Consider the following 23,928-nt stretch of genomic DNA (forward strand, 5'->3'; position numbering starts at 1 on the left):
AACCTTCAACCTGTGTCTTTATATAGTTGGCTTAAAAAAAAACCCATTCTGATGATGTCTAACCTTTAATTAGAGTGTTTCTTCCATTACTGTCTACTGTAATTATTGATATGATTGGGTTGGGTCTATCATTTTATTTTTGTTTTGTTGGTCTCCTCTGTATTTTTTCTTCTTTGTTGTTCCTTTTAATTTTTCTTTAGAATATTTATCAGGATTTTGTTTCAATTTTCCTGTTGATATCTTAGTTATAATTTCTTTGCATTTTTTTTATTTTTTATTTTTTTGGTGGTTGCCCTAAGGAATACAATATACAATGAACTTATGGGTCAATATCTCGTCCACCTCTTCTGTTGTTATATTTAATACATCTACTTATGTTTTAAACCTCACAAGAAGATGTTGTAATTTTTGCTATGACCCATTATATGGTTTATAAAACAATTAGAAGGGAAAAGGAAGATAGAAAAAAATGGTCATTTGATTTTACCCAGATATTTATCATTTCTAACACTCTTCAGTTTTTCTGAGGATTTGAGTTTCTATTTGACATCATTTTCCTCAGCCCAGAGAAATTTCTTAAATGTTCCTCATGGTGCAACTCTGTTGGTGAGGAATCCCCTTATTTATACTTTACATTAAAATGCCTGTATTTTCTTTTCATTCTTGAATGATGTTTTTTCTATATATAGAATTCCTGATTTATAGATTTTTCCTTCAGCAGTTCAAAGATGCTGTTCCACTGTCTCCTAGCCTCAGTGGTTTCTAATAAGTCAGCCACTATTCAGATAATTGTTTTTCTGTATGTATGTCCTTTCTTTCTTGATGCTATCAATGTTTGCTCTTTTTCTTTGGCTTTCAATGGTGTGATGTGTCTCGGCACAGGCTTCCATGTGTCTATTTTGCTTGGTGTTAGTTTAACATTTATATCTGCAAATTTCTATCTTTCATCAAATTTGGAGAATTTTGGCCATTATTTTTCAAATGCTTTTTTGTGTGTGTTGTGTTCTCTCTTATCCTTCTGGTATTAGAATTAGGCTAGTATTTGAACATCTGACATTTCTAACAGGTTCTTGAGATTCTGTTCATTGCTTTTTTCAATGTTTTCTCTTTCTGTTTCTATTCATGGACATGTTCTCTATACGTCTCTCTATCTCTCTATCATCTATTTGTCTCTTGATTCAGTTTCACTTATTCTTTCTTCTGTCATGTTTTTTTCAGGTCTACAATTTCCATTTGGCCCTTTTTATTGTTTCTCTCTGCTGAGATTTATTCTTTCTCTCTTGAGGTTTTTATCCATTGACGTCATGTTTTGTTTTAACTCATTGAGTTTAGTTAGAATATTTGCCTTGAAATCTTTTTGTCCATTCTAACATCTAGCTCATCATATGGATGGATTTACTTAATTTTTTTTTCCTCTTGAGAATGTGTTCCATTTTCCTGTTTCTAAAGTTAGGTTACTAACTTTTCAAACTGTATAAAAACCATTCTTCCCTACAATGCAACTATTACTAATAACATCAGAATTATTGCCTCAAACTCCAGAGCCTATTGTCAATCACTTACTCTCAATCATACCTTGAGCCTACCTACAATTTCCTGCCTACTCCCTGTGTTCCTAACTAGCCCAACTACCAAACATCTTTCTCCCTCCTTGCCCACTTTATCCCTCCTGTTTACTCAATTTTATTCCATACATAGTTCAATGTCAACATTTATTGAGCTAACCTAAATATATAACACTGGATTGACCTAGAGTATCTCATCGAATCCTCCCAACCATCCAATTTAGTAGGTATTATTACTATTCCATTTTGACAGATGAAAAAAAGAAATAGGCTTAAAGAGATGGTTACTTGTCCAAGGTCAGGTGCTAATCGATGAAAGCAGGATTGATACCATGCAGGTTTGTCTGGTTCTAGAGCTCATGGTCTTTCCCAGAGATTGGCAAACCTTTTTCATAAAGTACCAAACGGTTACCATTTTAGGTTTTGTAGGACATACAGTTTCTGTCACAACTACTCAACTCTGCCACTGTAGCATCAAAGAAGCCATAGACAATATGTAAATGAATGTGACAGTTTCCAATAAAATTTACAAAAACAGTGGGAAAGATTTGGCTCGCAGACTGTAGTTTGCTGATCCCTGCTCTCAACAATTATGCTATTCTGTTATTTTTTTCCCCTTCAATCTCCAGACTTTTCAGTGTAAAAAAATATTTATAGCATTGTTTCTAAGCACAAGGCACTGAGCTGGGTCCTGGAAGGAATGAGGAAGACAAAGCCCTGCCTTGAGGGACCTCAGATGCCAAAGATGGGACACAAACACATTGGTAGCACCAAGCTGACTACTCAGTGCCAAAAGAGGGGTACAGACTGACTGGAGCTTTTCCTGAACGGACACATGGTATTTTGGCGCAGTCGATGGCAATGGCATAAGCTTTCCAGTGAGGATCACAGGCAGAGATGGCAAGGAGAAAGCTGCAGACAGAGTGGCAGCACAGGCAAGAGTATTTCTATCCCTTTGTCACTCATCCGTTCTACCCTTTACCACTATTCATTTACTTCCTCTCTCTTTTTCCTTGCAATAAACATACGCACTTTGGTCCAAATCTTTTTGTCTTGCGCCTCACCTACTTTCTCCCTTGCTTTTCTTCCCCCCTCCTTCTTTTTAAAAATTATTTATTTTTACTTCTTGATTACTGATCCCGTTCTGCACCGGGTTCAAGGCACATGTTTATATCACAAACTTCATTTGAAGTTTAATTCATGTACATCAATATAGTTGACACATTAAGGCAAACAACATTGATGTAACATTTAAAAATGCCATTTAGATTTAATGCAATCTCTATCAAAACACCAACAGCATTTTCCACAGAACCACAACAAACAATCCTAAAATTTGTATGGAACCACAAAAGACCCCAAATAGCCACAGCCACCTTGAAAAAGCAAAACAAACCTGGAGGCATCACAATTCCAGACTTCAAGTTATATTACAAAGCTGCAGTAATCAAAACAGTATGGTACTGGCACAAAAACAGACACACAGATCAATGGAACAGGATAGAAAGCCCAGAGACAAACCTGTAATTATATGGTCGATCTTCAACAAAGGAGTCAAGAACATGCAATGGGAAAAAGACTGTCTCTCCAACATCTGGTGGTGGACAGCTACATGCAACAGAATGGAACTGGACTGCTTTCTCACACCATGCACAAAAATAAACTCAAAATGGATTAAAGACTTAAATGTGAGACCTGAAACCATAAAAAAAAAAAAAATCCTAGAAGAGAGCACAGGCAGTAATGTCTCTGACATTGGCCATTTCAACATTTTTCTAGATATGTCTCCTGAGGCAAGGGAAATAAAAGCAAAAATAAACTATTGGGACTACTTCAAAATAAAAAGCTTTTGCACAGTGAAGGAAACCATCAACAGAACAAAAAGGCAACCTGCTGAATGGGAGCAGATATTTGCAGATGACATATCCAATAAAGGGTTAGTATCCAAAATATATAAAGAACTTATACAACTCAACACCCCCAAAACAAGTAATCCAGTTTAAAAATGGGCAGAAGATATGAACATTTCCTCAAAGAAGACACACAGATGGCCAACAGACACATGAAAAGATGCTCCACATCAGTCATCATCAGGGAAATGCAAATCAAAACTATAATGAGCTATCACCTCACACCTGTCACAGTGGCTAAAATAAAAAACACAAGAAACAAGAAGTGTTGGCGAGGATGTGGAGAAAAAGGAACCCTTGTGCACTGTTGGTGGGAATGCAAACTGGGGCAGCCACTGTGGAGCCACATACTCCATACTGGGTATGGAGGTTCCTCAAAAAACTAAAAATAGAACTACCCTACGATCCAGCAATTGCACTACTGGGTATTTACCCCCAAAATACAAAAACACTAATTCAGAGGGACACATGCACCCCAATGTTTATTGCAGCATTACCTACAATAGCCAAATTATGGAAACAGCCCAAGTGTCCACTGACAGATAAACAGATAAAAAAGATAAGGTATAGATATAGAATGGAATATTGTTTAGTGATAAAAAGAATGAAATCTTGCCATTTGCAGCAACATGGATGGAGCTAGGGAAATAGGTGATGGAGATTAAAGAGTACATTTATCATAATGAGCACTGAATAATGTATACAATTGTTGAATCACTATATTGTACACCTGAAACTAATATTACACTGTATGTTAACTGTATTGGAATTAAAATAAAAACAATTAATGAAAAAAGAGAAAGGGAAAAAAGCATACTTGGATTGAAGCTCAAAAAAAAAAAAAAGGAAAGGAAAAAATGCCATTTCACACAAGTGAAATATTAACTTAATTCTGTCAATTCAGTCAAGGTTGATATCCCCTAGTCGATTCTGGGCAGTCAATAACATCCACTGTTTGACCAATTTAATCTCCTTTTGTTTCCCATACTTGCCCATACTACTAGTCTGTAATGCACCTCTCTCTTTTAATCTTCTTATAATTTTTTTCTTCCTCTCTTCCATCCTTCCTCTTTCCTGTACGTTTTGGATTGGTGTCCTTTTTTTTCCTGGAGGCATGTTATTTTCTTTCTCCTTTCTGAAAATATCTTTAAAAAAATTCTTTGTTCATGAATTCAACTAATATTTGTTGGGAAATTACCATGTGGCAGGTCCTTCCCTAGGTGTGGGAATACATTATAGCAGTAAACAAAATAGATAAGTAAACTATGATATAGAAAGTGTTAAGTGCTATGGAGAACAGTTTCTTAGAATCAGGAATTCGGGTGGTATGTTTACAATTTTAAAAATCAACCAGGGAAGCTCATTAAGAGATCACTTCAGCAGATAGTTGAAGGAAGCAAGTACCAGCTGGGAGAGTGTGGAAAGTTCCACGCAAAAGGAATAGCATGTGCGAAGTCCTCAGGGAGGAGCGTACTTCCCCTGGTGGAGGACTACAAGGAGACCAGCCTGGGAGGAAGAGACAGAAGTGATCAGGGGTAAGCAGGAGGAGGGACACAGACTATTTAGGGACTTCTCCATTGGAAGAATTTTGGCTTTTACTTTGAGTAAAATGGAAATCCTTTAGAGGGTTTTGAGCAAAGTGAAATGTGGACTTACACTTTTTAATTTATTTATTTGACAGAGAGATAGCACAAGTAGGCAGAACGGCAGGTAGAGGGAAAGGGAGAAGCAGGCTCTCTGCTGAGCGGGAGCCCGAAGTGGGGCTCGATCCCAGGAGCCTGGGATCATGACCTGAGCGGAAGGCAGCCGCTTAACCGACTGAGCCACCCAGGCGCCCCTGGACTTACACTTTTAAAAAGATCTAGAATATAGGGAGGCAAGAGAAGAAGCCAAGAAACCAATCAGGATATTGCAACATTTCAGGCAATAAATTTGAATATTATGGGGAATGTTTTCTGAAGCATCAGAGTAGTTACAATTGAGGATAGAAAACTAAGGGGCAAGATCTTGATGCATGACAATACATTTGACCAGTCCCTGCTCCTCAAGGAAATACTGAGTGATTTTGCCCTGCTAGTCTCAAGATTGTTAAACATTTTGAATTGTCTTTTGCACTTCTAGGTGATCTAATGCCTGGTACATAATTGGCACACAGGAATGTTTCTGAAATGAACATGCAGGCAGCTGAACCGGTAATGTTGAATTACGTTATCACGTAACTTGCCCGTCCGTGATATATTTCTCTTGCATACTCTGGTGGTGTTTACTGTGTCTTTAAACTTTCCTTAGCAAAGAACATCAAAAGTGCCACATTATAAACACACTCCTACTCTTCAAATCGAAATGTCCCATAGCAATTTGTACAGTTCTCTGTCATAGCAGTTATCATTTGCCTCTTTTGTCTTGAGTTCCTTCAAGGTTGGGGTCCCTCCACCTAGCACAGGGCTTGGTGACAATATTGAAAGCATACATAATGCGATAAAGGGCAGTGGAAAGAAAATACACGAATTACCAACAACCAGCCACAGAACTTTGTCTGATTCTTGAAAAAATATATTCATTTCCCTTAGAAAAAAACAATTCTTACCCTACTGCTGCAGAATTCAGCTACTTGGCTTCTAATTCTATTTTAAGCCCTGGATGAGCTAGAGCAACGTATTGTCACCCTACCTGAGGTGCCTGGTAAATGATCTGGTATCACCAGTAACCGATCACGAAGTACTGGGAGCTGAGCTCTCAGGGTCTGAGACTTGCACTGTGCTGACAGACTGCTCCACTTCCCAGTTGGGTCCATGTAGGGGTACCAATCAACCCAATTCAACAGCAGGATGAGGTCTTCAACCTCATCCTTAAAATGAGCCTCCGACGACTCTCTGACACCCCCCACCCCCTCCCACAGGCTCCTCCACCCCCACACCTCCCTCAGAGTGCACCTGTCCCTGTACCCCTTCTTGCTCAGGCCCCTCCCCCGCCCCATCCCCCCTCAGGGCGCACCTGTCCCTGTACCCCTCTTGCCCGGGCCCCCCACGCCCGCATCTCCTCCTCAGGGTGTACCTGTCCCTGTCCCCGCACCGGCCAGGCTCTTCCTCCCCCACCCGCATCTCCCCCTCAGGGTGAGCCTGGGGCCCCGGCTCCTCCTCTCAGACCCCACGCCCTCCCGTCGCCCCTCCCCCTCCCTCCCCCGAACTTCCGCTCGCACCCCCTCCCCTCAGGCGGGACTTCCGCTCGCGCCCCCTCCCCCCCCCGCCGCGTCGTCCCTGTTGCCGCCCGAGGGGAGGCTGGAAGCCTGTCCTCGCGCTCTCCCTCCGGGTCTGAGCTGCAGCGGCGCGTAGGCGGAGGCGGCGGCGGCGTTGTGCAGCGGCCGCGGGGCGCGCTCCTCCCCCGCCTGCGCTCCCCCCGCTCCTCCTCCTCCTCCTGCTCCTCGTCTTCGCCCGGCTCGGTGAGCTGCGAGCGGCAAGATGGCGGCGCCCAGGCCGCCGCCCGCCCGGCTGTCCGGCGTCATGGTGCCCGCGCCCATCCAGGACCTGGAGGCCCTCCGCGCGCTGACGGCGCTCTTCAAAGAGCAGCGGAACCGGTAACGGCCGGGCGGCGCGGGCGAGCGGGGAGCGGGCGCCCCTCCTCCCGGGCGGCGGGCGGCGGAGGTCTCCGCGGTGGGCCCGAGGGGCCCCGGGGGGCTGGCCCCTGCCCCCACCCGCCGGCACAGGTGCGGAGCCGGGCGCAGGAGGGGGACCGTTCCAACGAGCCCGGTGCCACCTGCCGCCCGGCTTGCCGGCCGATCGCGCGCGGTGGGCCCCGGCCCGGAGCACTGGCGTGGCCCGCAGTCGCGGAGCGGCGTCCCGGCGGGACGGGCGCGTGGATCGCCGTCGCTGCGCGGTGGGGACAGCCTTTCGGGGCTGGGGGCAGCGCAGTTTGGGGAGTGGGAGCTCCCTGGTCCGGGGGGGCGGGCCACTTCAATTCTGACTGCCATTCCGGGGGGGGCGGCGGCGAGACAGGCAAGTGCAAAGGGGCCCCGGACTCTGGCGGACCTGCTTGGTTCCTGGCCTTACAAGCTGTGTGTTATTGGGCGATGTCTCCAAGCCTTAGGTTTTTTTGTTTTTTGTTTTTTGGTGTGTTTTTTGTTTGTTTGGTTTTTTTTTTGGTCTAAAATGGGAATATAATCTATAACTTAATTGCGGGATTGTACAGAGGGATGAATGAAATAAATAAAGCATGTGAAAATACAAAGTATATGACGCTCTCAGTCAGTGCTTGTTTTATTGTGTTTTAGTCTTGTCTGGGCCTCAGTGTCCTCATCTGTTTACGTGGGAATAATGTCGCACAGCATTTCCCTGGGAGGATTGCTGTAAGGATTAAATGAGATAATGCATATCAGATCCTTAGTACATAGTACTAAATAAATGTTAGCTGGTATTCTTATCCTTTAATACATTTGTTGACCATCCCCCATGTGCCAGGCTTGTGCTACGTGATGAAGTTGAAAAATGAAGTCCTTTACCGGGAAGTCCTGTTCTGGGGGGAGCTGGCAGATAATTTTATCGGTGGGGGTATATACAAAGAGCACAGAAAGCAGGGACAGCTAGACGCGGGTTGGTCCAGATGATCAGTCCCCAGAGGCCCTCTAATCTTTAAATGGGACAGCTTGGTCTGAACACTTGTCCCTTAGATCACAGTAGAAGCATTGAGCTTTTGAAGGCGTGGTAAAAGCCCAGGGTACTATGTGGACTTTTGGGGAGATAATTAATTGATAAGATACTCCTGGGAGATTTGTTGATTGAGGTAATGCTTCAGCACATCTATACCCAGGTAGACCTCCCTTTTAGTTGATTATTAGCTGTCAGCCATTTACTGAGCACCTACTCTGAAACAGGTTCTTTGCTAGGGGCTGAGGGTATAAAGGTGAATGTGGCATGATTGATCCCTTTTTTCAAGCGGAGTAGGGGAATCGCTGTGTAAACAAATTATAATGGTCTAGACAAGAAGGTGGTGGCACAGAGGGAATTTGTGGATCTGTTGGATAGATGGTGGGCAAGGAAAGGCCTTAGATTATTTTGGCTGCATGGCTTACAGATGAGAGGGCTAATTAGAACAGTGTATGCAAAGGGATCATATGCAGATTTTGTAGGGCTTCTGAGAGGATTAAATGAAATAACATAGGTAAGGTGTCTGGTACAGAGGTCTCGTTCAAACATCAGATCCCTCTTTATAACCTTTGGGATAAAATCCAAGACCCTGAGCCAGTTTACAAGGTCCTTCTTGAACTGTCATGAGGGGAGTGGAAGGAGAGCCATTGAAGATTCTTTTTAGGGGGTGGCAAGATAAGTTCTGGGCATTAGAAAGAACTCTCTGCCATATTGGGGATAAATTAGGGAGGATGAGGCTAGAGGCAGGAGACTTAAGAAGCTGATGTGGAAGCCCAAGTGAAAGAGAAAATTGCCTGAACTAGGACATTGTTAATGGGGATGGATAGGATAAATACTGAAAAATATTTACAAGGTTGAATGGACAGACATCAGGGTCCAATTGGATTGTTGGGGGAGAATGAGCAAATGAAGCTTTCCACATTTGGATTGAGCTTTTCTGGGTCAGTGTCCTTGTTCCATGCAGAGTTTGGAGACCAGGGAGAGGTGAACTGCTGTGCAGGTCTTGGGATGGAGAGGCAGGATTGTGTGGTGGTGCAGAGAGCCCTCCATGAGGGTTTGTAAGGACAGGCTGTTGGTTCTGGTTCTGTCACTGCCTCTCTGTACGTCTAAGAGCAAGTTACTAGTTGCTTCTCCAGTGCAGGTGGACCCAGAGGGAGGATGGGCCAAGGTACCAGGTGCTGGATGGGACGCAAAGTGAAGCAAAATGAGCGGCATGTAGAAAACACCAGACAAAACAAAAACAGACTGAGCAAAGTAATTGATGGAACAAAAGATGAAAATCGTGGCTGAAGTAATATATTTTGTGGTACCTCCCATATGTTTGACGTTACAAACACTAGCTTCTGTGGTAGCTGGAGTAAGAGAAGCATCCTGCTGTAGAAGAACAAAAACTTGGGAACCACGTAGACCTGGACAGGACTTGTGGCTTATCTCTCTGGACTTACTTCTCGTCTTGAAAATGGGGATGAAACTGCTCACTTTGCAGAGTTATCTTGAGGATCTGTGACATTATATGTAGAGCATGGTGTTTCATGCCATTTATTTAATACCAGTAGTTAAAAAGTGGTTGGGTTGTAAGTGACCGAGAACCCGATTGTGTTTAATCTCTTGCTTTTTAGAAAGCAGTTGAAGCTGTTTCAGAAGTTATAATTTATTCTAATTTTTAGGTTTCCAGGGGAAGGGATCCCAGGCTCTCATTACAATTTCTAGCACCCCAAAGTGAACAGATACTCTTATCCCATTATAATGGTTTTTGATGTTCCACAAATTCTTTGATACTCCATCCTTCAAGAGGAGGAGGTTAATTCCTCATCCTCATGTAAAATATATATATGTGTGTGTGTGTGACTTCTGAGACAAGGTCATAAACGGCAGTGCCGCTCCCTCTTTCCTCTCTCTTGAATCACTGACAAAGTCAGCTGCCATGTCATGAGGACACTCAAGTATCTGTGCAGAGAGATCTGTGTGGTGAGGAATGTGATGAACCATCTTGGAAGTAGATGATCTTAGTCCAGGGGAAACTTTCAGCCCTCTGTGCAACCTCATGAGACCCTAAGCCAGAACCACCCCACGCAGCCACTCCCAGGTTCCTGACCCTCAGGCCTGTGCGAGACCATAAGTGTTATCATTTTAAACAGCTATGTTTTGGGGTAATTTGTTATATTGCAATAGATCGTTAATATACCGATCTAAATTCTTCATGCTCTGGATTCCATAACCCACTTCTTGAATAGTATCTTAATCACAAAAATCCATAAAAAATTGCTTAGAGTCATAAAATCCCAGTATTAAGATACTGGGTGGTGCCGTCGGTTAGGCCTCTGACTCTTGGTTTCAGCTCAGGTCATGATCTCATTGTCGTGAGATTGAGCCCTGTGTTGGACTCTGTGCTCAGTGAGGAGTCTGCTTGAGATTCTTCCTGTCCCTCTGCCCCTCCTGCTGGTGCTCATGTCCACTCTCTCTCTGAAATAAATAAATCTTTTAAAGAAAAAGATAATACTCAACTATTCTCTGTGGAAGGTAATTCTGTTTCTTATTACATTTGTTTTATACCTTTTGTTTAATGTACATACCTGCATTTTTAACATTTAACAAGTGATTTTTCTTGCTGTGCTGTGAGTCTTTGCAAGTCATTAAATTCTTTTTGAAACAAAATAAGATATAAGTACATTAAAAATTCTATTTTGGGGTTTTTGCTGGAGGTTTTCCAACCCTTTAGTTACCTTCATGGTGTACCTCTACATCATCTCTCTCTGTGATGTAGCCAGATCCCCAGGTTAACATGTAGAGTTGAATTAAATTTGTTGTCTTACTCTATACCTCCACTGTCCATTAAGTAGCCATTAGCTGTATTGGATTTTAAATTAAATTAATTTAAATTTAAAATTAGTTTAAATTAATTAGAAATAAGTAAAATGAATAATTGTGTTCCTTACTTGGACTAGCCACATTTCAGGTACTCGGTAACCACATGTGGTTAGTGGCTGCCCTTCTGGTCACTGCAGATGTGGAATGTTTTCATCCTTGTAGAAAGTTCTATGGGTAGTGCTGTTTACTCTTTTTTTCTGTGGAGAAGATTATGTTCTGGTTCTGAGCATTCCTGAACTAATGTAACATTTTGATACTACTTTCTCTAAATTCTCAAACTGATACCTCTTTGTTCTTCCATTTGATAAAGTTGTTTTTTTTTTTTTTTTAAGATTTTATTTATTTATTTGAGAGAGAGAGCACAAGCAGGGAGGAGAGGCAGAGGGAGAAGCAGACTCCCCGCTGAGCAGGGAGCCTGATGTGGGACTCGATCCCGGGATGCTTAGATCGTGACCTGAGCTGAAGACAGATTTTAACCGACTGAGCCACCTAGGTGCCCCCATTTGATAAGCTTCTTGAATGAAGTGAGCATATCACATTCACTGTATCCGTAGCATCTAGCATGGAGTCTGATAATTAGAGGTGCTTGACAAATTTTTGTGGAATTGCTGGTATATGTGTATAGCTTATTACTCATTGTGCATGCTTGGTCTTTTCTTCCAACCTCGTTTAAAATATATGTGTATGTATAGGCATATATATGTATGTATGTATACATACATATTTTTTAGCTTTTGTCAGGATGGCTTATTTTTCCTCTTTAATCTGTGTTAAAATTGTTTTTCTGGGGGTGCCTGGGTGGCTCGGTCGGTTGGGCATCTGCCTTGGCTCGGGTCGTGGTCCCGGGGTCCTGGGATCAAGTCCCGCGTCGGGCTCCCTGCCCGGTGGGGAGCCTGCTTCTCCCTCTCCTCCCTGCTTGTGCTCTCTCTCTCTATCTCCATCTGTCTCTCTCAAATAAATAAAATCTTACAAAAAAAATAAAATTGTTTTTCTGTTTACTTTCTTCCAGGTTTTGTACATCCCATCGAATAGTACAGCTGTTTTCCCTCCATCCTTCTGAACCCCTTTGCCATATAAACTGTTTCCTTTGTTTTAAAGAAAGCACTTATTATATTGTAACATACTTCGTATTATTTTGTAGTGATTTTTTACTGATTCTCTGCCTCCTTCCAGAATAGGAGGCCCAGGAGGGTAGAGATGTTTGGCTTTTGTTTGAATTATTCTGTTGGATAATGCTTCTTGAATTTGAATTTTTTCATCAGTACATCAGCTGGTATTTCTTCAAATGTTGCTTCTTCCCCATTCTTGCCTTTCCTTCTAGGACTCCACTTAAACATGTTAAACCTTTCACTATATATAGATATATTAAAGATTTATTTATTCGTGAGAGCGAGAGAGAGCATGTGTGCACGCGGAGAGGGACAGAGGGAGGAATCTTTAAGTAGACTCCCCGCTGAGCACAGAGCCTGTCTCGGGGCTCGATCTCACCACCTGAGGTCGTGACCTGAGCTGAAACCAAGAGTTGGATGCTTAACTGACTGAGCCACCCTGGGGCCCCATCACTATATTTTATATGTATCACAGGCTCCTTTCTCTGTTGTCCCTTCTCAGAGTTTCTGTTTGAAAATTTGCTACTAATCTGCTTTCTAGTTTTCTGATCCTCTCTTCTGCTGTGTTTAGTCTACTGTTATCTGCTGTGTTCTTAGTTTCAGATACTATATTTTTAAGTTATCATATTGCAGAAAAAAGATTACTTCTTGAACATATTAATTATAGTTGATTAATTATAGTTTCAAATTACAGTTATTTGAAAGAATGTGCCTGAGGGGGCGCCTGGGTTGCTCAGTCGGTTAAGCATCTTGGTTTCAGGTCAGATCTTGATCTCATTGCTAGTTCAAGCCCCACGTTGGTCTCCACACTCCGTGTGGGGCCTACTTAAAAGCAACCAAAAAAAATGTGCCTGATAACTTTCTCTTGTCAGTTTTTCTTGTATTCAGTAATTTGGTCCTGTCTCTTTTATTGAACACTGAATGTTGTGTAGGAAAAATTGAGGCCATTTCTAGATATCTTCCCTTTGACGAATATCTGCAAACTCAAAACCAGAATCAGTCTAAAAACTATTTCTTTTAATAATGATGGTGGAACGGGCACCTGGGTGGCTCAGTTGGTTGAGCGACTGCCTTCAGCTCAGGTCATGATCCTGGAGTCCTGGGATCGAGTCCCACATCGGGCTCCCTGCTCAGCAGGGAGTCTGCTTCTCCCTCTGACCCTCCCCCCTCTCATGTGCTCTCTCTCTCTCTCTCTCATTCTCTCTCTCAAATAAATAAATAAAATCTTAAAAAAAAAAATAATGATGGTGGAACAACTTGATATCTAATTGGAATAAAATGACCTTTGGCCCACATACTGCACCATCCACAAAAAATACCTCAACATAAAAGCTAAAACTATAAAGTGTTGGGAAGAAAACATGGGAGAATATCTTTGTGACCTGGAGTGTAGGTAAACATTTCTTATCCAGCACACAGATAACACCATGCAAGAAAAAATTGACTTTATCAAATTAGACTTTGTCAGAATTAAAAACTTACATTCATCTCTAGATACCATTAAGAAAATGAAAAGGCAAGCCATAAACTGAGAAAATACTTGCAATTCATATATCTGACAAAGGACATGTTTTAGAATATACAAAGTGCTCCTACAACACAATAGTAAAAAGACGGACCTAATTAAAAAATTGGGTGAAAAAATTCTATGCTTCACAGAAGAAGATACAGTACATAAGTGTCCAACAAACATAAAGTGCTCAGTGTTATTAGTCATTAAGGAAATGCAAATTAAAATGAGATACCACTTTACATTCTTTAGGATAGCTGTAACAGCAAAAAAAGAAAAGTAAGTGTTGGTGAGGATGTGGAGAAATTGGAACGGTTGGACATTCTTAGTGGGAAAGGTAAATGGTGTAGCTACTATGGAAAGGAGTTTGGTGGCTCCTCAAAAGGCTAATGTGACTCAGCAGTCCCACTCGTAGGCATGTATCACAGACACAACTGAGAGCGGAGGCTCCAGCACGTACTTGTGTGCCCGCGTTTGGTGTGCGTAACTCACAGTGGCCAAAAGATGGAAACAACCCAAGTGTCCACCAGCAGATGAATGGATACACAAAATGTGGTCTATCCACACATTGAAATATTACTGAGCAATAAAAAGGAATGAAGTGTTGATCCGTGCTACGATATGGATGAACCTTGAAAATTTGCTCAGTAGAGGAAGCTAGACATAAAAGGACAAATACATGATCCCACTTTTATAAAGTACCTAGAATTAGGCAAATTGGAGATAGCACATTAGAGGTTACCAGTGGTTGGGGGTGGGGAGGAGTTAATGCTTAATGGCTATAGAGTTTCTGTTTGGGGTATTCAAAAAGTTTTGGCATTAGATGCTGGTGGTGGTTGCACAACAATGTGAATGTAATTCAAACCACTGAATTTTACACTTAAAAATGGTCAAATGGCAAAATTTATGTTAGATACACAGTAGTTTCCCCCCCACCTTATTCTTGGGGGACATGTTCCAAGGCCCTCAGTGGGTACCTGAAATTGTAGATAGTACTGAATCACATACATACTATGTTTTTTCCTATCCATACTGTCTATAATAACATTTAATTTATAAATTAGGCACAGTAAGAGATTAACAGCAACAAATAGTAAAATAGAACAATAATAGCATACTGTAATAAAAGTTTTTGTGAATGTGGTCTCCCTCAGAATATCTTTCTGTGCTGTATTCACCCTTCCTGTGATGACGAGATGATAAAGCACCTACCTGCTGGCGTGAAGTGGGGTGAATGATGTAGGCGTTGGGGCGAGGCGTTAGGCTGCCATTGACCTGATGGTACATCAGAAAGCGGGCATCTGCTTCTGGACTGTGGTTGACTGCGGGGTAACTGAAACTGTGGAAGGTGAGGTTGTGGATAAGGGCACGGGGTCTACTGTATTTTACCACAATAAAAAAATTAATGCAATATACAAAAATCCATCAAATTATACCTTTGAAATGGGTGAATTATATACTATGTAAATTATATCTCAAGCTTTTATTTTTAAAAATTTAAAATTAATTTTTGAGAGGGGGGAGGGGCAGAAAGTCCGGTGTGGAGCCTGACGTGGGGCTCGATCCCATAACCTTGAGATCATGACCTGAGCTGAAATCAAGTGTCAGATGCTTAACCGACTGTGCCCCCAGGCGCCCCTCAATAAAGCTTTTATAAACAAAACCATAATGAGATACCTTTGCATACCCATTGGAACGGCTAAAATTAAAATGACTGACAGAACCACATTTTGGTGAGGATGTGGAGCAACTGGAACTCTCATAAATTGCTGGTGGGAGTGTAAATGGTACACCTGCCTTGGGAAACATTTTGGGAGTTCTTTGTGAAGTTTATTATATACCTGCCTATGACTCTAGGTATTTACCTAAGAGAAACAAGAACATATGTCCACAAAAGACATAAAAAAAATTCTTGTAGTAGCTCTATTGATAATAGCCAAACACTAGGAACACTTCTGATGTCCACCAGTGGGGAATGGCTAAAACTAGTTGGTAATTTAAATGAATGAACCACCAGCAAACAGTATGGATGGATCTCAGGGACATGCTGAGTGAAAGAAGCCAGACACATACGTAGTATGTAATTTTGTGTTCATGAAGTTCTACAATTGGCAAGGCTAATCAGTGGTGATAGAGATCTGAACAGTGGTTGTCAAAAGAGGTTGGGGATTGACTGGAAAGGAACATGAGGGAATTTCTGGAGCAAAGGAAGTGTGCTTTATGTAGGTGGGGGTATTGGTTGCCTGGGGGCATGCATTTGTCACAACTCATTAAACTAACGTGATTTGTGTATTTCACTGTATGTAAAATTGTATCTCAGTTTTCTGCCTGTAAGTTATGACCCTTCTCACCAGTCCCCAAAAGAAAATGGGTATTATAATGCCTGCCTTGTAGGGTTGATTGATGTAGGTATCAAGAGTGTGCTGTGTGTGGAGAGTCCAGAACGGTGCCTGGTACGAAGCCGGTGCCCAGCAGGCACGGACATTGCAGGCGCTGGTCCGGGTGCGAAGTGAAAAGAAATGTGTGGTAACTCTTGAGAATTTTGTGTATTTTAAAGTCGTGCTTGTAAAGTCTTTAATTTCATCTTATTTCCATGGTCAGATTCTTGTTTTAATAGGCTTTTGGAACTGCCTCTGAAACTTTGGAATAAGAAATAGGTCTAAGAACAAGAAACTCAATGGAAGAAAAATGGTTTTTCAGATCCAAGATGTGGGCAGTAATTTCATGCCACAATTGTAATTCCTTGGTAGAAAAGTATTTTAGCAATATTAAATAATTTTAAGAAGCTATAAGAACTTCCAGTAAAAAAAGCAAATACTTGAAAGTAACAGTGTTGTGACTTAGGCAGAGGAATTTAGATGAGTTTGCATGGAGTGACTGCTTTAGGAACTGACATTTAAAACAACCATACTTGTGTACTCTTTGGAAAAGGAAATTGAAGCTTTTCATTAGTTTTCTTCCTAGTGTTTTGTTGGTTTAAACTTTTGACAAAGCAAAACCACAAATATGTAATAATGTCCATGCCTTTATGGAAGATGATAGAACAGATGATCTAACAAGTACCCATGCATTTCACTTGCAAAGTTAAAGTTTTGTCTTGTTCTCTCAAAGTCCAAAATGTTACTGATACTCTTAATGTTCTCCGGATGAGAACAAATTACAAGGTAGCAGCTTGAAACCACACACATTTATTATTTCACACGGTTTGTGAGGGTCAGGAATTGCTTGGCTGGGTGGACCTGGCTTAGTGTGTCTCCTGAGGTCGCAGTCAGGCTGTCCACCCGGTCATCCAGCCTCTGAAGGCCTGACTGGCTGGAGCCCTGATCCCAGGCTCTCGCCAGGCTTTGGGCAGAGGCTTCAGTCCTTGCCACATGGACCCTTCTCTAGGGCTGTTGACACCATCGATCCAAGAGAGTGTGCTCAAGATGGACGCTGGAGCGTCTTTATAATCTTGGAAATGACCTACCCTTTCTGCTGCATATTGTCATGGTCACGAGAGGGATCACACATCAGGGCATGGTCACCAGGAGGGGGGGATTGTGGTGGGAGGGCTCTGTTTCACTGTCCAGTCCCATGACTTCATAAGCGATACCCTATATGCTGTATGCGCTACAGTTTGCATGTCATATTTACATTACGTTTTTGAATGCTGCCAGTTTTCATGCATGGAGAGCTAGAGCGTTAATTGCAGCAGTTGTTAAGTATACCAGCACAGGAATACATTATAATTTACCCTTTTACTTACTGATGGATATTTGGATGGCCTTGGAGTTTTTGAATTCCTACTGCACTCTTCTTTCTCCAAATGCAGGGGAGGCCCGTCCTAGCGCTGACTGTCGCGTGTTGGCCCTGATTACCACACGGTGTAGGGGGCTTCTGCCTGTCCTGAGCATGCTCCACTCCTTGGTTTTAGACCTGATTGTAGCTGAGCGTTTACATTCAGTTTTTGAGTATGGACATATGTGTCTTGTTTTAAAGCCGGGCTGTGTATTTATATATTTTAAAAAGAACCGTGATTACGTTGTTTGGAATGGAGGGGAGATGTGTCAGTTGTGACAGGCATCTCTGGCGCAGTTCCTGGTCCGTTTTGGGTGCTCAGTACATGTCAAACTGCATAGCGCGATGAGGACCCAGTGGCTGTGATGAGAGCACCCCTTCTGAGCGCTGTCCAAGAGCCAGTCAGTAATGATTATTCTGGTTACTTCAAAGCTTTTAGTTTGGTTTACTTTTATTTCATCACTTCACACGTGCCAGTGTTTAGAACTGCAATGGTAGCTGATCCAGTGTTAAGAGCTGTAGTCAGCACTTAACATAGCAAGAGCTCAGATGCTAGGATACTGAGTTTGTAAGTATGAATGTCTTATGCCTTCCTTCCTTTGCACATACACACACCTAATTTTCCCTTCAAGATTTAATTACCATTTCACCTCCTACTGAAAGCCTGCCTCCTGCCCTGTTTTCCCTGTGGCACTCTGTGCTTCCCTCTTTGAAAGAGCTTCCCGGAATGTTGTAATCAGTCACCTGCCAGCCCCACTGGAATGAAAGCAGCCTGAGGGCAGGCATCTACTTATTTACCTCTGTATTCTCAGGACCTGCTTGAAGCGCTAGCACAGAATGAGCACTTGATGGGGTTTTTATTATTTCTTGAATATTTAATTTTCTTGAGTCATTAGGTATAAAAAGAGAGTATAGACAAAAGACTTTAGCAAGGAAGGTATAGAAAAAATGCCAAATATGACAGAGGACTATGAGAGGACTATGATTTCAAAGGTAAAAAAATGCCTTGGTGTTCCTAATTGCTTGTATAACTACGTTGACAAACTTTCACAAGGGGAATAGAATGAGCACGTTAGAGGTCATCATATATAGAACCCAAAAATAACCTATCCGTCTGTGTATACACATACTCACATAGGTTTTCCCCAAACATTACTGAGCCTCTGGCCAGCAAGAATCTTTGGCTGCACCAAAAACAAAAACAAAAAAATGAAACAAAACGAAAAACCCAAAAAAACCCACATGAGTCGTCAGCTTCGCTAAGGTCACCATATGGCATCTTGACTCAACCATGATTCAGATCAGCTTTGTTGAGAGAGAACATCAATTAAGTGACGCTGTAAAAAGCACTTTGCAGGGTAGGATGACAGTTTCCTTTATTTTTACCTAGGCCATGAGCTGGAGGACCACATGGAACGATTTGGTAAGGTGTTCTGACTCAACTTCAAAACACAGATGTGGTCAGGGTGAGCCACCCTCACATTCAATTATCTTAAATGGACCAAACAGACAGGAAAACGTTGGAGCCAGCAAGTCAAAGTAAATAAGGCTGGGGCTGTGACCACCAGTGCCCTCAGAGCAGAATTTCTCAGCTCCTCATTCTTCCAGTCTTTTGTAGTGGTCCCTGGACCTTGGGCAAGGACACTCACACAGAGGCCCAGGAACCCCGGGCCCGCCTGCACTGAGTCAACCTCTCTGCCCGCCACAGGCCTGGATAAGTCCTGTCCGAGCTCAGGAGCCCGTGTGTGAGCCAGTGAGGCTCTTATCGCAGCCCCCGAGCCATTGGCGTGTGTCGGGCTCAGGGAAGTGCCTGGCACGCAATAAGCACGATTTAAGTGTTCGTGGTTGTCATCGTCCTTGAGAGTATTTACAGCTTTATCGAAGGACATTAGAGAGGACAAATGGTAAGATATACCATTACATGATGGAAAACCTCAGCGCAAAGACATCCACTCTCCCCAGAGTGACTTGTGGTTTCAGTGCCCCTGAAAATAAAATCTCGACAGGCGTATTGGTGGAAATTCACAAGCTGATTTTCTCATATGGTGAACGAGGTTTTATGTTACTCCCCGATTCCCTTAAGGCTTTGTATGAACCCTTTTCTGACTCCTCAGCTCTGAAAGCCCTTCGTGTTTGCCCTCCACAAAATTCTATGCGTCCTCATTTTCTTCTCTGAACATTGATCTTCTTGATCGAAGTGAAATATGCTTGCCTCTGAGGGATGCCTTTCCAGAAGGTCTTCCAAGTGGGAGGCTGTTTTCTCTCTCCAGCGTACCATGGGCTTGAAGGCGTGCTAGGCATTCTCCTTGATGGTCCTGGCTGCTTTCAGATCTTCTCCTCTGGAAGCCTTCCAGCTTTCCATCTCACGCCATCATTGTGTACCCCATGTGTGACCACTTTGGCCGCTAGAAGAATTCCCTGGGTCACTTCACCTCGTTCCTTGAAGAGTGAACCCTAGGCCACTGTTAACTCTGCGCTGCTTGTCTGATCTTAAATCTTGGTTATTTCGGTATTCACATAGATCACCATTCTGTTACTCTGGCCTTTTTGTTTCTTGTCTTTCTGCCAGTGAGCTTGACCACCACCCTGCCTAACCACAGACTGCCAGCACCACCCAGGCCTTATCACTAACTAGAGCTGCCTTCCTGCCACAATCTCTGGCCCCCCTGTTTGATCTTTTCTAGGTCACCTCCCCCAAGGGTCTTCAATCCAACCAGGGCCTACAGTCTGTTGATCCTACTACTTTTTCTGTTTCTGTTGAAATTTTAAGTAGGCTCCACACCCAACGTGGGGCTCGAACTCACAACTCTGAGATTAAGAGTCCCGTGCTCTACCGACCGAGCCAGCCAGGCGCCCCGATCCTACCACTTCTGTTTTCTGTCCCTTCTGTTCCTCAGGTTCACATTTTCCTTCTTGACCCACGTTAGACTGACGGGTGGGTAATAAAAGCATTGGCTTGTGTATCCACCCTTGGTTCCCTTGTCTCTGCCTCAGGCTTCCCTGGGACGACTGCAGCTCTGGTTAGAGCTGGCTGTGTCCTCTGCCTGCACCCAGGTGACTGCGCAGGGCTGGAGAAAAGCTTACAGCCATGCTCACCAGTCTTGCAGGAAGCTGACAATCCTTACGGAACCGTGCTGATGGGTCTGTGTGTAGATTGGTCACGAGCTTGCCTTAGTGCTGCCTGGCAGTCCTCCTGTCTCTCCCTAGTCCATTCGGTCTCCTGCTGTCCTGGTCAACCAGGTCACACCTTTCGCTTTCCTTAACTTTCCGTTGTCTCTCCCTCATCCTCACTCCTGGCTTCCTATTTTACTGAGAAGAAGGAAGCAACCAGAAGGTAATTTCCAGGACTCCCCATCACCCTCTCTCCCCAGCCACCTGTATCCGTGCCCATCGCCTGCCTTCCCTTCTGGCGCTGTGGATGAACGACCCTGCTCTGAATGCCACCACCCTCGGACCTGTACACTCTACTTCACTCCCTTTTGCATGCATTGCTCCAGTAATTCTCCCCCCCTTCTTAAATCATCAGTTTTACCCTTTCTGTTGGATTATTTTCATCTGATTATACATCTGTAATTTTTCCCATTGTGAGAAAACTATTTTCTTGAGCTGTGATCCCATTTTTCTGCTCCCTTTTATAATGGAACTTCTCCAAAGAGTGATTTATATTTACCTACCTCAGTTTCTCATTTGAACCCCATTCTATGTTGCTAACCAGCGATGTTCCTCTTCAGTTCTTCCCTTGACCTACCAGCTGTGTTTGATGGAGTTGCTCACATCTTTCTCCTTGAAACACTTTCTTCGCCCGCCTTGCATGCCACCACCCTCTTCTGAATCGCCTCCCTTGTTGGCTGCTCCTTCCTGGCTCCCAGGGCTCGGTCCTCAGACCTCTTCTCTCTCCTCCCTGTGCTTACTTCACTCCCGAGTGACCTCGTTCAGTCTCGTGCTTCAATACTCTCCGTCTGCTGGTGGCTGTAACATTTTGCCCAGGCTGAGCTTTCCTTCTGAACTCCAGACTTGTGGATTCCCTTGCCTCCCGCATGGTTCATTGTTTCTGGAAAGTACCTCCAGCCTCACCAGTCCTAGCCTGCGGAGCCCCCCACCCCCTGGATACCTCCAGGCAGCCTTCTCACTTTCAGTGAGGAGCTGCACAGACATCTTTTGTGATGTTGCTTAGGCCACAGTTCTGGAGTCCTCCCTGAATCCCCTTTCTCAGATGGCCCTCATGACAGTTTTCTCATCAGATCTCGTCGGCTCTATCTTGAGAATATATCCAGAGTCTGATCTCTGCTTACTCTGCTGCTGCCATTCTTTTCCTAGAACAGAGTCCTAACTGGTCTTCTGGTGCCTTCTCTTCCTCCCCTGTGGCCTGTTCATCACAGAGCACCCAGAGGGCTCCCTCAGAATCAAGGGCTCTAGAGCCCTCCGTGGCTTCCTGTCGGGATACAAGCCGAAGTCCTTCCAGCTCGTGCGGTGTGGTTCCATCTTGCCTCCGACTCAGGTTACCTTTCCATTCCCTCGTCGGGCTGCCTCTCCGCGAACCCTCCGTCTTCCCTGTGATGCATCAGGTACGCCTTTGCCTTCCATCCACGTCTCCCAGGAAGGGGCCCGGCGTGTCCTTACCGTCTCTGGTTCTGTGCTCAAAGACCACTTTTCTGAATAAGGTTTTAATAAGGTTCTTAATGAGGCCTTATGTACAAAATCTTTCTCTGCCTGAGAATATGAAGACATTCTCCATACATTTTCTTCCAGAGCTTTGTAATGTTGGCTGTAGCATGTAATCCTAGATGCATCTGGAGTTCCTTTCTCTGTCTGGTTATATAGGTGAGGGCCCAGTTCCATTTTCCCCATATGGCTAGTGGTTGCCGTGGCCCCACAGAGTGGCCCAGCCCCCCACAGATCCCGTGGCCCTGCTGTCACTCGTCAGGTTGCTCTGACTGCAGTGCTGTTCCTGGACACTCCAGCCAGTGGTTTAACTTTCCACCTGTGTGCCAGTTTCACCTTTTCTTGGCTTCTTTCACTTGGCATCGTGCATTTGCGACTCGATTCTGACGAGAGGTGAGTTTTGACTGTAGTGAGGACAGTGGGAAAGGGGGAAGTGTGTCATTTTTGGGGGGAGTGGGGAGAGGACCGATGTGTGTGTGGACTCTTTAAAGCAGGGGTGCTAGACTGGTCTGGGGGCCACGTTGGGCCCACCTTTTATGAATGTCTGTGTCTTTTTCTTTTTTTTCTTCAATGCCCTGTGAGTAGGTTTTACATTTTTAAATGGTTGGGAAAAATAAACTTTGTGGCACATGAAAACTGCATGAACTTTAAGTGTCAGTGCCCCTCAGTGGAGCTTTATGAGCACTCAGCCGTGTTCGTTCGCTCAGGTGTTGTCTGTGGCAGCCCTGTCTGTCGGAGCCGTGACACACGTGGGCGGGCTCTCCAGTCCCAAGTGCTTTACGCCCTGGCCTTTTCTAGATAAACGGTTGGACTGCGCTGTCAGGGACAGCTTGAGAGTTCCAGATGGAACAGAAGAGGGAAGGAAGAGAGCTTGAGGTCTACAAAGATGAATCTCAGAATTCTGCCACAGGTGGTTTCTGGCAGGAGAAGCAAATGTTTTTATTTTCTGTTTTATTTTGTTCAGTCCAGCTGGTTAGATCAGTAAGCAGGGTGCGGGGAGGGGTGGGGGGGAGATTGTGGTTTTAAATAACAACCAGTGATTCTTTTTTTTTTTTTTTTCTGCTGCAAGGGTTTATTATTATGTTTAGTCTACAAATTTGATCTTTTAAGAAAAATTCACAAAATACTCAGTTGAAACCACATTTCTTTTTTTTTTTTTTTTTTTTTAAAGATTTTATTTATTTATTTGACAGAGAGAGACACAGCGAGAGAGGGAACACAAGCAGGGGGAGTGGGAGAGGGAGAAGCAGGCTCTCCGCAGAGCAGGCAGCCTGATGCGGGACTCGATCCCAGGACCCTGGGATCATGACCTGAGCCGAAGGCAGTCGCTTAACCGACTGAGCCACCCAGGCGCCCTGAAACCACATTTCTGGTTCATCAAATTTCAAATATATTTTACTGTGCTGAACAATATATTCTAATGCTGTCTAAAACACAGCCAAATTATTTGTCTTTATTCATTTATACACACTCTGTAATTTTTTGAAAACCAAGATTAAGATAAAAAATATCAACAAAACAACCAGTGATTCTTATTTTAATCTTGGAACTTGGGTGCAAGGTATAGAATCCATCTTTTCTCAAGCAGGGAAGTCTGAGCAGGGCAGGGCAGTGATGAGCCTTTGGTTTCCTTTTCAGTAGGAGGCCCAGCCTGACGAATGACTGACTGGAAAATGTGTGTGCACATGGGACCGCGGGCCTATCTAATCTCTGACATACGGTCATGGGGAGTTTTCTTTAATTTTACTCAGACGGGACTTGCCAAGATTAAACCTGCAGATCTGTTCAAACTTGAAGGAAATGAAATTCTATCTTTTGTAGAATTCAAAGGCTTTTTTTTTTTTTTTTGTAATGTAACATTTCATTTGTACGTTGTCTTCGGGGTAT

General features: G+C 43.5%; 1 protein-coding gene across 1 annotated transcript in view; it reads left to right on the forward strand.

Moving 5' to 3' along the window:
• The first annotated feature begins 6,724 nt into the window (after window positions 1-6,724).
• Window positions 6,725-23,928, forward strand: part of ATXN10 (ataxin 10) — a 166,122-nt gene continuing 148,918 nt past the window's right edge. The window contains exon 1 of the mRNA XM_081822651.1: window positions 6,725-7,049. Coding sequence (XP_081678777.1) covers window positions 6,934-7,049 — 116 coding nt within the window. The 5' untranslated portion in view covers window positions 6,725-6,933. The remainder of the gene's footprint in view (window positions 7,050-23,928) is intronic.

Source organism: Leptonychotes weddellii, chromosome 5, assembly GCF_054177405.1.
Source record: "Leptonychotes weddellii isolate Sample4059 chromosome 5, ASM5417740v2, whole genome shotgun sequence".
Taxonomy (NCBI): Eukaryota; Metazoa; Chordata; class Mammalia; order Carnivora; family Phocidae; genus Leptonychotes; species Leptonychotes weddellii.